Source organism: Dasypus novemcinctus, chromosome 11 (assembly GCF_030445035.2).
Source record: "Dasypus novemcinctus isolate mDasNov1 chromosome 11, mDasNov1.1.hap2, whole genome shotgun sequence".
In the NCBI taxonomy this organism is placed as follows: Eukaryota; Metazoa; Chordata; class Mammalia; order Cingulata; family Dasypodidae; genus Dasypus; species Dasypus novemcinctus.
The window spans coordinates 74,152,162-74,166,564 of NC_080683.1; the positions used below are offsets into that span (position 1 = coordinate 74,152,162).

At 37.2% G+C, this 14,403-nt stretch overlaps 1 protein-coding gene across 5 annotated transcripts in view; it reads right to left on the reverse strand.

Annotated features, from left to right (window-relative positions):
- COQ3 (coenzyme Q3, methyltransferase) overlaps window positions 1-12,494 on the reverse strand; it is a 54,244-nt gene extending 41,750 nt beyond the window's left edge. For 2 of the 5 annotated variants that reach the window (XM_012527307.4, XM_058307179.2), the window contains exon 1: window positions 12,075-12,260. Coding sequence is in view for 1 of the 5 variants with exons in the window: in XM_071218606.1 (XP_071074707.1) it covers window positions 7,916-7,918 (3 nt within the window). In the remaining 4 variants the exon portion in view is untranslated. Of the gene's footprint in view, window positions 1-7,915; window positions 7,999-12,074; window positions 12,261-12,356 lie in introns of those variants that run through there. The other 3 variants (XM_071218606.1, XM_004485080.5, XM_058307178.2) reach the window with 3 other exon arrangements.
- Window positions 12,495-14,403: the final 1,909 nt, after the last annotated feature.

Genomic DNA, 14,403 nt, shown 5'->3' on the forward strand with positions numbered 1-14,403 from the left:
GTCAATGTGTCCCAAAGCAATTCACTGATTCAACAGAATCTATACCCAATAAAAATTCCAACAGTTGCCCTTGCAAAAATGGAAAAGCAATCACCAAATTTATATGGAAGGGAAAAGGGCCTGAAACAGCCAAAATCATCTTAATAAAGAAGAACAAAGTTGGAGGACATTTCCCAATACTAAAACTTATTCCAGAACTATAGTAATCAGATCAGAATGGTACTGGTATAAGAATAGACATAAAACCAAAGGAATCAAATTAAGAGTTCAGAAATAAACCCTCACCTATGACGAACTGATTTTTTCATAAAGGGGCCAAATCCACTCAATTGGGAAAGAAGAATCTCTTCCACAAATTGTGCAGGGGAAACAGTATATCTATATCTTAAGAATGAAGGTGGATGGGAGAAAATATTTGGTAATCATCTATCTGATAAGGGCCTAATATCCAGCATATACAAAGAAATCCTACATCTCAAAAATAAAAAGACTAACAACCCATTTAAGAAATGGGGAAGAAATTTGAATAGACACTTCTCCAAAGAAGAAATACAAATGGCTAAAAACAAATGAAAAGATGCTCAACATCACTATCTATAAGGGGAATGTAAATCGAAGCTACAGTGAGATACCATCTTACCCCTATTAGACTGCCGGCTATTTAAAAAACAGAGAACTACAAGTGTTGGAGTGGATATAGAGGAAAGCGAACACTTACCCACTGCTGGTGGGAATGTAAAATTGGTGCAGCCATTGTGGAGGACAGGTTGGTGGTTCCTCAGGAAGCTAACTATAGAATTGTCATATGATCTAGCAATCCCACTTCTGGTATATAACCAGAAGAACTGAAAGCAGGGACACAAACAGATACATATATATACACACACACAGACACCAATGCTCATAGCAGCATTACTCACTGTTGCCAAAAGTTGGAAGCAACCAAGTGTTCATCAACAGATGAATGGATAAGCAAACTGTGATATATACATACAATGGAATATTACTAAGCTGTAAGAAGAGGGATAACATGTATGAATCTTGAAGACCTTATGTTGAGTGAAATAAGCCAGTCACTGAAGGATAATTACATGACCTGATATGACTTAAGCAAATTGAACAGATTCACAGAGTAGAGTCTGGAAGACAGGTTATCAGGAGACAGAAAGGGAGTAGAGTGTGGTGAGCTGATGCTGAATATGGGCAAAACCTATGATAAGGTGGAAGGGGGTGGTTTGGCAGTAGATGGGGGTGATAATGGTACAGGGATGTGAGTGGGGTCAATGGTACTGAATGTGAGGTGAACAGGGTGGGAGGGTTGGGCTATCCCTGGAACTGGGGGAGAGGGCTGGAACGAACAGGTGAACTCAGGGGATTTGTAGGTCTACGGTTAAAACTACAATGGTGGGAATATTCTTTAGCAAATATGGCAGGGGAGGGTTATTAGGCATGAAATTAGGGAGATACGTGGGAAAGGGTATACCTGGGACATGCTTCTATGGAATATAAAGTGTTCTTCTAGTCATAGGGTGTTATCATAGTAGGTGGAGACCTACCCAATAAATAAGAAACCCTGTCAGTTGGCCTTACTGTGGAATTCATGCTCCCCAGTTTAATAGAGTTAGTTAGACTCATTTATTGTTTCCCTAGACATGGCTCTTCTTTTCTTATTTGAACTTATAATTAGCACTATACTTGTTAAATATATGTCCCAGAGACTTAAATCTTTGTTCATGTGCCGGTTAAGTCCTGAATTTTGGCAAAGTTCATTAGACTCATCCAGGACAACTAGCAAGGAAATGATGATGGGCATCACCCATCCCAAGGAATAAAAAGTGTCTGCGACTGCAAGCAAGACAGCTTCTTACATCTGCCCCATGAGATTTAAGTTCTCTCTCAATTAGAAACAGAGTGGGCATCACCATCCCCAAATCCTCCAGATTGAGGAATGAACAATGGACTAAAATAGACTTATTATTACTCTATTATAGACTTTTTATCATTCTAGCAATGGAAGAGCTTGTGTCATGATATAAAGGCAGTGGTCATCAGAGGTTCTGAGGGGAGGAAAAGGCAAGAATAGGTGTAACATGGGGGCATTTTTGGGACATTGGAATTGTCCTACATGACACTGCAATGACAGATACAGATCATTATACATTTTGTCAAAACAAATAAAATTGTGTGGGGCAGAGTGTAAACTGTAATGTAAACTATATTCTGTGGTTAGTAGCAATGCTTTAACATGTGTTCATCAATTATAACTAACATACCACACTAATGAAAGATGTTAATGCGGGAAAGTATGGGGGGGGTAGAGGGTGGGATATGGGAATCACCTATATTTTTGATGTAACTTTTATGTAATTTTAAAAATTTAAAAAAAGAATGAAGGTGGACCCCTACCTCACATCATATACAAAAATTAAGTAAAAAATGGATCAAAGACCTATATATAATAACCACAGGGAAGCAGACGTAGCTCTGTGGTTTGAGCATCTGCTTCCCATGTACAAGGTCCTGGCTTCAATCCTCGGTACCACCTAAAAAAAATTTAAAAAGAACCAGAACTATACAACTCCTAAGAAAAAAACATAGAGAAGCATATTCAGGACCTTCTGTTAGGCAATTGTGTCTTAGAATTTACACCGAAAGCACAAGCAACAAAAGAAAAAATAGGTGAATGGGACTTCACTAAAATTTAAAACTTTTGTGCATCAAAGGTCTTCATCATGCAACTAAAAAGACAACCTATAGAATGGTAAAATATTTGGAAACCACATTTCCAATAAGGGTTTTGTTTCCAGAACATATAAAGAAATCCTACAAAACAACAACAAAAAGACAAACAACCCAATTTAAAAATGGGCAAAAGTATGGAATTATCTTATGACCCGGCAATCTCTCTTCTAGGTGTATACCCAAAAAAGTCCCTGACAGCAGGGACTTGAACAGATATTTGCACACCAATGTTCCCTACAGCACTTTCCTCAAAGGCAAAATTATGAAAACAACCCAAGTGTCCATCAACTTATGAATGGATAAACAAAATTTGATATATACAGACAATGGTATATTATTCAGCAGTAAAAAGAAATGAAGTTCTGATACATGTGACAACATGAAGATATCGTGTTGAGTGACATAAGCCAGACAGAAAAGGACAAATATTATATGATCACACTGATATGAATTAGTTAGAATAAGCAAATCCATGGAGTCAAAAACCAGAAAAGAGGTTTAGAGAGGGTGTAGTGGGGGTAGTGGATGGGGAGTTAATGCAAAATTGGTATAGAATTTCTACTTGGGGTGATAGAAAATTTTGGTAATGGATGGTGGTAATGATAGTACAACATCATATGCCAACAAATTAGATAAACTAGGAAACGGACTTTGGCCCAGTGGTTAGGGCGTCCGGCTACCATATGGGAGGTCCGCGGTTCAAACCCCAGGCCTCCTTGACCCGTGTGGAGCTGGCCATGCACAGCGCTGATGCACGCAATGAGTGCCGTGCCATGCAAGGGTGTCCCCTGCGTGGGGGAGCCCCACGCGCAAGGAGTGCGCCCGTGAGGAAAGCCGCCCAGCGTGAAAAGAAAGAGCAGCCTGCCCAGGAATGGCGCCGCCCACACTTCCCGTGCCGCTGACGACAACAGAAGCGGACAAAGAAACAAGACGCAGCAAATAGACACCAAGAACAGACAACCAGGGGAGGGGGGAAAATTAAATAAATAAATAAAGCTTTAAAAAAAAAAAATTAGATAAACTAGTATAGACAAACTTCTAGAAAATGCACAAAAAAACACTACATTGACTTTACAAGAAACACAAGGACTCAACAAACCAATCACATTTAAAGAGATTTAATCAGCCACCAAAAATCTCCCAGCAGGGAGTGGATGTGGCTCAAGTGGTTGAGCACCTGATTCCCACATGGGAAGTCCTGGGTTTGGTTACCAGTGCCTCCTAAAAAACAAACAAACAAAAAAGCCAATAACAAATGAAAAAAATAACTCAGGGGAGCCAATGTGGCTCAGTGGTTGAATGTTGTCTTCCCACATATGAGATCCCAGGTTGATTCCTCAGCCCCAACACCTAAAAAAAAAAAAAAAAAATCTCCCAACAAAGAAAAGTCCAGGACCAGATGGCATCACAGGTAAATTCTACCAAGCCTATCAAAAAGAATTAACACTAATCCTGTTTAAACTCTTCCAAAAAATTGAAGGACAGAAAATTACCCAACACATTTTATGAATCCAACATCACCCTAACACCAAAACCAGATAAAGATACTACAAGTAAAGACCAATCTCTCTAATGAACATAGATACAAAAATTCTCAACAAAATACTTGCAAAAAGAATCCAACAGCATACCAAAAGAATTACACACCACAACCAAATGGGATTTATTCCTGGTATGCATGGGTGGTTCAACGCAAGAAAATCAATTATCATAATATACTACATTAACAAACTGAAGGGGCAAAAATGAATTATTATCTTGATTGAAGCAGAAGAAGCATTTGACAAAATCCAGCATCCTTTCTCGGTAAAAAACACTTTGAAAGACAGTAATGGAAGGAAAGTTCCTCAATATAATCAAGGGCATACATAAAAAACCCACAGCCAACATCATACTCAATGGGGAGAGGTTTGCAAGCTTTCCCTCTAAGATCGGGAACAGGACAAGGATGCACACTGTCGCCACTGTTATTCAACATTGTGCTAGAAGCCCTAGCTAGAGCAATTAGACAAGAAAAAATAAATTTTGAAAAGGTCCAAATAGGAAAAGAGGAAGTGGAATTTTCACTATTTGTAGATGACATGATTCTATATTTACAAAATTCTGAAATGTTTGACAAAGCTACTTCAGCTAATAAAGGAGTTCTGCAAAGTGTCAGGATACAAGATCAACATGCAAAAATCAGTCATGTTTCTATACTCTAGTACTGAACAATCTGAGAAGGAAATCAGGAAAAAAAAATTACATTTCAATAGCAACAAAAAAACTCAAATACCTAGGAATCAATTTAACCAAAGAAGTAAAGGACCCATATTCAGAAAAACTACAAAAGAATGCTAAAAAAAATCAAAGAAAACCTAAACAAATGGAAAGATCTTCCATGTTCATCGATGAAGTATCATGAAGATGTCAATCCTACACAAACTGATTTATAACTTCAAAGCAATACCAATCAAAATTCCAACAGTCTACTTTACAGAAATAGAAAAGGCAATTACCAAATTCATTTGGAAGGCAAAGTATACCCAAATAACCAAAAGCATTCTAAAGAAGGAAGAACAATGTGGGAGAACTTCAACTGCCTGACTTTGAAACATATTACAAAGTTACAGTGGTTAAAAAAAAAACAAAAAACCACCAAATCCATGTTAACAGGACAACGCAGACTCTTCAACAAAAGGTGCTGAGAGAACTGGAAAGCCATAACCAAAAGGAGATAGGGGTATCTCACTTCCTACACAAGAATCAACTCAAAATGGATCAAAGACATAAACAAAAACCCAGGACCATAAAACTACTGGAAGAAAATGTAGGGAAATATCTTCAAGATCTTGTGTTAGGTGGTGATTTCTTGGATCTAACACTCAAAGCACGAGCAACAAAAGGAGAAATAGATAGGACCTCCTCAAAATTAAACACTTTTGCACTTCAAAGGACTTTGTCAAAAGAGCAAAAAGGCAACTGATTCAATGGGAGAAAATATTTGGAAATCACATTATCTGATAAGGGTTTAATATCCATGATACGTAAAGAGATGCTACAACTCAACAATAAAAAGGCAAACATCGGGGAGAGGATGTGGTTCAAGCATTTGAGGACCCCCCTCATGGGAGGTCCTGGATTCAGTTCCTGGTGCCACCTGAAAAAACAGAAACAAGAAACAACAAGCAAAACAAATGATAAAACCAGCTCAGGGAAGCCAATGTGGCTCACTAGTTGAGTGCTGGATTTCCATATACAAGGTCCTGGGTCCAATCCGTGGCCCCTGGCCTTAAAAAAACAACAACAAAAAAGGCAAACAACCCCATTAAAAAATGGGTAAAAGACTTGAACAGGCATTTATCAAAAGAAGAAATACAAATGGCATGCAAACACATGAAAAAATGTTCAACATGACTTGCAATTAAGGAAATACAAATCAAAGCTACAATGAGATATCATTTCACACCTATTAGAATTGCCACTACTAAAAAGACAGAGAACTACAAGTGTTGGAGGGGATATAGAGAGAAAAGAACACTCACTCACTTTAGATGGAAATGGAGAATGGTACAGCCACTGTGGAGGACTGTTTGGCAGTTCCTAAAGAAACTGAACATAGATTTGCCACGTGACCCAGCAATACCACTACTGGGTATGTACCCAGCAGTACTGAAAGCAATGACATGCACAGACTTCTGCACACGGATGTCAAAGCAATGTTATTCACAATTGCCAAGGTGTCCATCAAATGATGAATGGATAAACTGTGATGTATACACATGATGCAATATTATGCAGCTGTAAGAAGAAATGAAGTCATGGAGCTAATGAGGACAATATGTTGAGTGAAACAAGCCAGATATAGAAGGACAAATATTGTATGATTACACTATTATGAATTAGATATATTTTATAAACTCATGGTGTTAACTAGAATAAAGGTCACCAGAAAATACAATGAGGTTAGAAAATGGAAAGCTGGGGGTTAATCTGTGCAGAATTTGTAGAAAGATTGTTCATAAATCTTTGGAAGTAAATAGAGATAATGAAAGCACAGCATAGTGTCTGTAACTAGCAGTGCTAATATACAGGATGACAGTGGTTGAAAGGGAAAGTCTAAGGTCATGCGCATCACTAGAAGGAAAGCTAAAAATATATAACAAGGAACTTCATGTGAAATATGAATATGGTTAATATTGCATATGTAAGACTGTTTTTCTCTGAACCTGAACAAATGTACTTTAATACAACAAGATGTTACTATCAGGCAAAAATACAACCAAAGCAAAATAATAACAAGAGTGTAGAGTAATACATCAATAATCTTCCATTAAGGATAAAAAAAAGAAATGTACTAAATGAAAGAAACTAGACAAAAAAAGACTACATATTGTTTGACTCTATCTCTACAAACTATAAATACAAATAAAAATTAGAAAGACAGAACAGAGTAGGAGCTATGTACAGCAGGGGAAGCACAGAGAGATTGGAAGGGATTATAAAGAGGTAGAATTTTTTTTGTTTATTATTATTATTGGAATAATGGAAATGCTCTAATAAAGACCAAAATGATGAATGTACAACCATAGGATTATACAAATACCACTGTGTACACCTTGGATGGACTGTATACTTTGGATGGAGTTTATGCTTTAATATGTATCAATAAAGTTGCTTTTAAAAAAGAAAAAAAATGATTGTCTAATAATAAATTAGACAATCAAAGTTTAAAACTTGCTCTGAGAAAGATAAAGAAAAAACAAGTCAGAGATTGGAGTGAAATATTTCCAAAACACATATCAAGAAAAGATTTGTATCCAGAACAAACAAGGACTCTCTAAACTTCACAGTAAAAAAACAAAAACAAAACAAAACAACAACAAAAACACCCAAAAAACCCCCCAAGCAATCCAATTATAAAATGGGCAAAAACATGAACAGACACTTCCTCAAAGAGGATAATAAACAAATGAAGAGATGTTCAGGATCAGTAGTCATTAGGGGAATGCAAATTAAAGCCACAGTGCAATGCTACTACACACCGATCAGAATGGCTAAAATAAAAATGTCGACAATACCAAGACAGACCAAGTTACGAAGTAACTAGATTTCTCACAATGCTGATCGGAACATAAAATGCCACTTTGGAAAGCAGTTTGTCAGTTTATAACAAAGTTAAACATATACTTACCATATGGCTTATAGCGCAGCAGTTTCATATAGTTTTGAATTCCAGAAATAAATATTGGATTATATTTGTAAATTGCTCTGTACCTGGGTGTGAATAAATTATGATTAGGGCTTTGACTGGGCCATATCACTAGGGTGTTGAGAGCCAAGGGATGGGGACTCACAGATCAAAGGCATGGCAAAGGAAAGAGTTGGAGTTTTTTTTTGATGCTGGAGTTTTGAGCTGGAGCCCAGGAAATAAACATACAGGAGAACAGAAGAAGAATAGAGATGGCTCCTTATACATGGCAGAAGCCTGAGGAGACAGAGCCATCTGCCTGATAGTCTACAGCTGGCCTTTTGGAGTGAGCACAGTAGCTGAGCCTGGAGAGAAACAGTCCCAGGAAGAGAAGCCTGAACTCTTGGCAGATGTCTGCAGCCATCTGCTCCAACACATGGCAACACAGTTTGGTGAGGGAAGTAACTTATGCTTTATGGCCTGGTAACTTTAATCTTCTACCCCAAATAAATAGCCTTTATAAAAGGCAACAGATTTCTGGTATTTTGCATCAGCACCCCTTTGGCTGAATAATACACCTAGCAAATGCATTCCTGGGCATTTATCCTAGAAAAATGAACTTCTGTCCACGAAAAAACCTTTACACAAATGTTAAAGGCAGCTTTAGTCATAATGACAAAAACAGGAAACCACCAAGATATCCTACAATAGGTGAATGATTAAACAAACTGTGGTGCATTCATATTCCATGAAATACTACTCAGAAATAAAAAGGAACAAACTATTGATACACACAATTTGGATGGATTTCAAGGGTATTTGTACTGAGCAGGAAAGATTAAAAAAAAAAAAGGTATATACTGTACAGTTTTATTTATATTATACTGTTGAAATGGCAAAATTAACGTGATAGAGAAAAGATCAGTGATTTCCAGGGGTTAAGGTTGGGGGTGGATCTGACTATAAAAGAGCAGCAACAGAGAATTTCTTTGTAGGGATGAGAACAGTTCTGTATCCTGATTGTGGTTCCCTGTTAAACACATCTACGTATGTAATAAAATGCCATAGTACTTACTACACATACAAAGACACGCATAAACACACAACACACACAAACATACACACACACTAAACACATGTAAAATGTGGTGAAATCCAAATAAGGTCTAGTTTTGTTAATACTGTGGTACATGTCAATTTCCTTGCTTTGACAATATACAATGGCTATGTAAGATATCACTAGTGAAAAGTGACAGCTGAGTGCTATTTTTACAACTTCCTGTCATTTTTAAATGATTTCAAAATAAAAAATTTTAATTAAAAAGTACAACAGGTCCACTATTAAGTAGCTCTCCTACTCCTCACTCTAGCCATCTAGTTTCCCTCCCTGGAGCAAGCAATGCTACTAAATTCATAGATACACTTTCAGAGATATTTTATACATATGCAATCATTTTGAGTATCTTTTACTCCTCTTATTTTATGCAACACATAGCACAATATACATATTCTTTTGCACCTTTTTTTTTGTTTCAGCTATCAAAGTATGTTAGAGATTATTTCAGAACAGAGCACCAAGAGCTCCCTATTTCTTTTTAATGGCTTCATGGTAATCCACTGTATGGCTATCTCTTAATTTATTTCAGCAATCCCTTATTAATGGACAATTAGGTTATTTCCAATTTTTTGCTATTATAAAAAACATGAGGGAACTGATATGGCTCAGTTGTTGAGCACCCGCTTCCCACATACAAGATCCTGGGTTCAATCCCAGGCCCCAAAACCTCAAAACAAAAAATCAACATGAGATTGAACACCTTATACATGGTAACTTCATATATGTTTGAGTGTACCTATAGGTAAAAAGCCCAAGAACTGCTGTGCCAAAGAGCAAGTTTGTAACTGCCACCCATAAATACTGAATGAATTTACAATGCTGATTTGCTCATATTGTCACCTGAAGTGTTATCAAACTTTTCTCTTTGCTATCCAAAAGGTACAAATGGTATATCAGTATAGTTTCAATTTATCATGAGATTAAAAATCCTTTCTTAAGATTAATGGCTATTTATATTTCATGTCTTGTCATTTGATAGTCTTTGACCATTTTTCTTCTGGGCTCTTTAGTTTTGTTTTGATTTTTAATAGTCCTTCACACCTGGTCCATGCCCACTTCAATGTTTTAAGAAAATATAACACATATGTCTGTGCTTCTGGCATTTTTTCTCATATTATTCTCTTTTCCACCAACCCTGTATGGACTACCTTTTAAGACCAGTTCAAATATCACTCCTTTATGACTTGGCAGGTAAATGAGATATTAAAGAATTATGCAAACTTTGATACATAGGTACAAAGATAGAAAACTGAGTCCCAGAGATTCTAACGTGGTTCCTGCCCTCTACACAGTGATATCCCTTGATCTGACCCTCACTTCCCTATTTCTGGAAAATTAATTCCTCAGTCATCAGTATTACCAGAGTTCTAGAAAAACCTTTAAGAACACCCTGCCATAACTGAGATAGACTAATTTAGTTTGTACTAATAAATAAACAGAATACTACCACTTCCTTCCGTATTTGAGTCTGTGATCACCCTAGATTTGAGATTTGAAAGGAAATAATTTTTTTCATATAATTCATTCAAAAGTCACTTATTCGGCACCTACGAGGGACCTACCACATTAAGCAAACAGCATAAGACAGTGAAAAAGACAGGAAACAGATATATTTCCTATCCTGACAATACTTTAGCTCCAGTAATCATCATTTACTGTCTGGATTACTCTAACGCCTTCCTGATTTAGTCATTCTATCTCCAGTCACTTTCAGCACAACTACCAAGTGATATTTCTTAAACACATGTATGATTATGTTGCTCCTTCAGTATTCCCTACTTTCCTCAGGATAAAGTCAACCTCAGAATGTCTATTAGGTCTTTCATGGACTTGTCATGGCCTAAGAGTCTCCTGTCTCATCTTATGCCATACTCCCTGCCCTTTTCCCTTTGTGAAAGAGACCGTACCTAAACAATTTTTCTTTTAGAGTAAAAGCACACCCTAAGCAATACTTCTTTCTGTAACACAGAAAATAAGTTTATGTTAAGAGTTGATGTGTTTGATTCCAATTATAAATTGTGGAATCTTCTTTGTTTGTAATTACTGGATGGTTCAAAACATGTGAGGGGATACATAGATCATATTATTTTACAATGCCGAACACTAATGTCTATGGAATAGACCACTCTTTGGGTATATTAAAAAACAAAAAACAAAATAAACAAAAAATCTGGCAAACTCCTTCAAGACAGCTCACTTAATACATCATTCAAGAAGCTTCTCTGATCCCAAATATGTATTAGAGTCTCCTTCTGGGTTCACTTCCCTAAAATTGGAAATAGTTTATTGCAATTTTTCAATTTATGGTTATAAAAGACATAGTTATCCACTGGAAAATTTTCAGAAAAAGAGAAGTTTAAAAAGGATGACAGAGTGATAGATCTACCACAGATAAAGTACTGCTAAAATTTTGCTGTATAATAGTCTCTCTTTATATCTCCAGATATATCTATTATCTCCAAGTTCATTATTCATATGATTTGCAACTTACTTTCTTAACACTATATCCAAATTTTCTATATGGATACACAGAGTTAAATTATAATTTTTATTTGCTGCAGTTTTTCACTGTATGTGTACTAACTTATCAACTCTATTAGTGGTCTTGTAGGTCTCCACTTTTTGGTTAAACCTAACATAGTTTCAAGAGGTTCGAGGTATCACTCACTTTGAAATTCCCAGTGCCTAAAATAGTGCTTGACACATAGTATTTGTTAAATGAGTTTCATGTAAAGCAGGAACTTGATTTTCTGGCTATGAGGAGTTAAGTAATCAGACTACAAGTCTACAAGCACCAAATTCAGTATGGTATTTTCTTAGCCAATATAGTCTGTCGAATTGACGTATTAATCAAAAAGTAGGACAACTGCCTTAAATTCTTTCTAAAACAATGTAAGACATATGCAAATCAAACACAAATACAACGCTACCAATAATTATAGACAGCAGCTGATGTGACTTTCCCGTCCCCCGTCCCCCACCCCCCCCCCCCAAAACAATGAAGCAAGACCGTGATACTCCAGCAAGCAGAGTAGATCACCGCACCTGGGGCAGGGAGTTAAATCAAGATCAGACAAAGGTCGTTCGAGGAATGGCAGCGGCCAGGGGGCCGGGCTGTCTCCTGCCGGGACTAGTTCTCTGCTCTTTTGCCCAACCTCCAGGCAGGGCGGGGCGAGAGCCCAAGCTGGAGTTCAAGAATGCGGCCAGGGACCGTGACCGCAAAACTAGCGCGGAGTACAGGGACAACCCACCGCCCCTCGCCGCGCGCGCGCAGAACCGCCGGGCTTCCACGTGGCCAGCGTGCAAGAGACACACAAGCACACGTACCCGCTGACGAAGTTAGGCGAGGGTGGTCGGTCAGTGTGTCCCGGGACCCAGACCCAAGAACTCCTAGAAAACGACTAACGCAAGAGCTCAGTTCGCGACCTCTCCACGTTGCGACAGAAAGGATCCACCTCTCTTCCGGTCCCTCCCGCTAAAGAGTCCCAACAGAAAAGTTCCGGATTCCACCCTCGAGGCGTCCGGAGCAGACTTAATCACGATTACATTATTAAAGGGTGTTAGCGTATGTTTTATCTGTGGCTGTAGTTCCTCTTCACGACCAACATCTAACAATTTGTAGGCGCAGTGAAATTATAAAATATTTCTATTTATCGTAAACGACCTATGAGGGTCTCTAGTATGCCTATTCCTATGCCTATTATTTAGAACTTCACGGTCAAGGGCGCAGATCTACTTTATACTTACCAAATGTCTCCCCAAGGTCATTTACAGTCCTGCAAGACACAAAAGCATGGAAGTGTTTCTTCATTAAGAGTAGAAAAGTTTTCCCTTTAAAGGAATTCAAAAATACCAAAGGATCAGGAATCCGACTTTAAAATTTATTTTCTGCAAGTGACCTAATAGCCTAGACAGGATATATATTGTACATTAGGAGATTACGACTCAGGCTAGGCAAACTGCATTTAAAGCTGGAAAGTGATTAGTGACATTCTTCTAAATGTACAAAATGCCTTTTATTGGGTAGGAACGATTGGAAATTTCTAATACTAAATCCAAAAAAATAGTTCTACATTTTCAACAGGCAAGCTCAACATGGTAAAGGGTCTTGGAATGAGTGGACTGTAACAATCATGGTCTTTCGCTAAGAGACCCTTAGCTAAAACATTGGCATCCTATTAAAATTGGCTTAAGGCTTTTTCTGTCTCTATGCCCTCTGAGCTTCTCTCCTTGGATACAGGACTCACTCTCCAACAGAGGCAGAAACCTCTGTACAAAAGCAAATTTAGCAAGTTATTGTTGGAGTGACGACTCCAAGGAGAAAGCAAAGTCCAAGTATAACCAAAATCCTAAAAATCTTTAAATTTAGAATGAACCATTCTCATTGGACTGCAGAGCCTTGCTACTGCATTCTCAGTTCATTCAAAAAGAGGGTGAATTGCCTTAATACCAGTAAGAAAAAGCCTCTTCTTGGCCCTAAATATGGAAAACCAGCTCCTAGTATTTTTTCTATGAACATCAACATAGGTTTGTCCAGTGACCCTTGAATCTGAATTATGTTGTAAAGTCTAGTGGTTATGAAGTGGTCTAAGGCTATTGGCACTATTTCCCATCCATTGCTTTGGTCTCACCCATAAACATGGTGTAAACAAGAGTCTACAATTTATTTTGCTGTAAAACTCTGAAACATATTTAATATTTTGTAATTCAATTTTGTAATACTACATCTTATTTTTTCATTCAAGTTATAAGGGCAAAGTACTCCATTACAGCTAACAAAGTTTCCTTTTGAAATGTATCACTACTGTATCTACTCAGTTTAAAATTAGTAAATTTTTGTATTTAATCCAACATTCTCTATAAATTAGTAATTTAGGGTAATTCTATCTTAGTTTATATTATCATAATCAGAATATAGGAAATTTATTCTAGTGTGTTGGCAAGAAAATTCTATGGATGATGCCTGATAAAACTTTATGGTATAAATGTAACTTATGTGCTATTTTAAGAACTAATAAGAAGCCCATTTTCTCATTTAGGCCTTTGGACATTATAACCAAGTTCTACTTAAAACTGAAGAATTTAAGGGGTCAGAAGTGTCCAAGACCTTATAGATAACTTAATTCCTCCCTTACACACTGAAGAAAATTAAAGCCCACAGTGATTATTATTATAGGGATTTTGGATTTTATATACCTCCTGTATAAAAATTCCCACATAAAATTTTAAAATGTCATCTACCACCACAGTTGATGAAATGGAAATTCAAAGCCATAAATGCCTACTTTCTCTGAAGAAGCAAAATAAAAATTAGATAATACTGGGGAAGTTTATCTATCATATCACACCATTAGAAACAGATTCTAAAAAGACA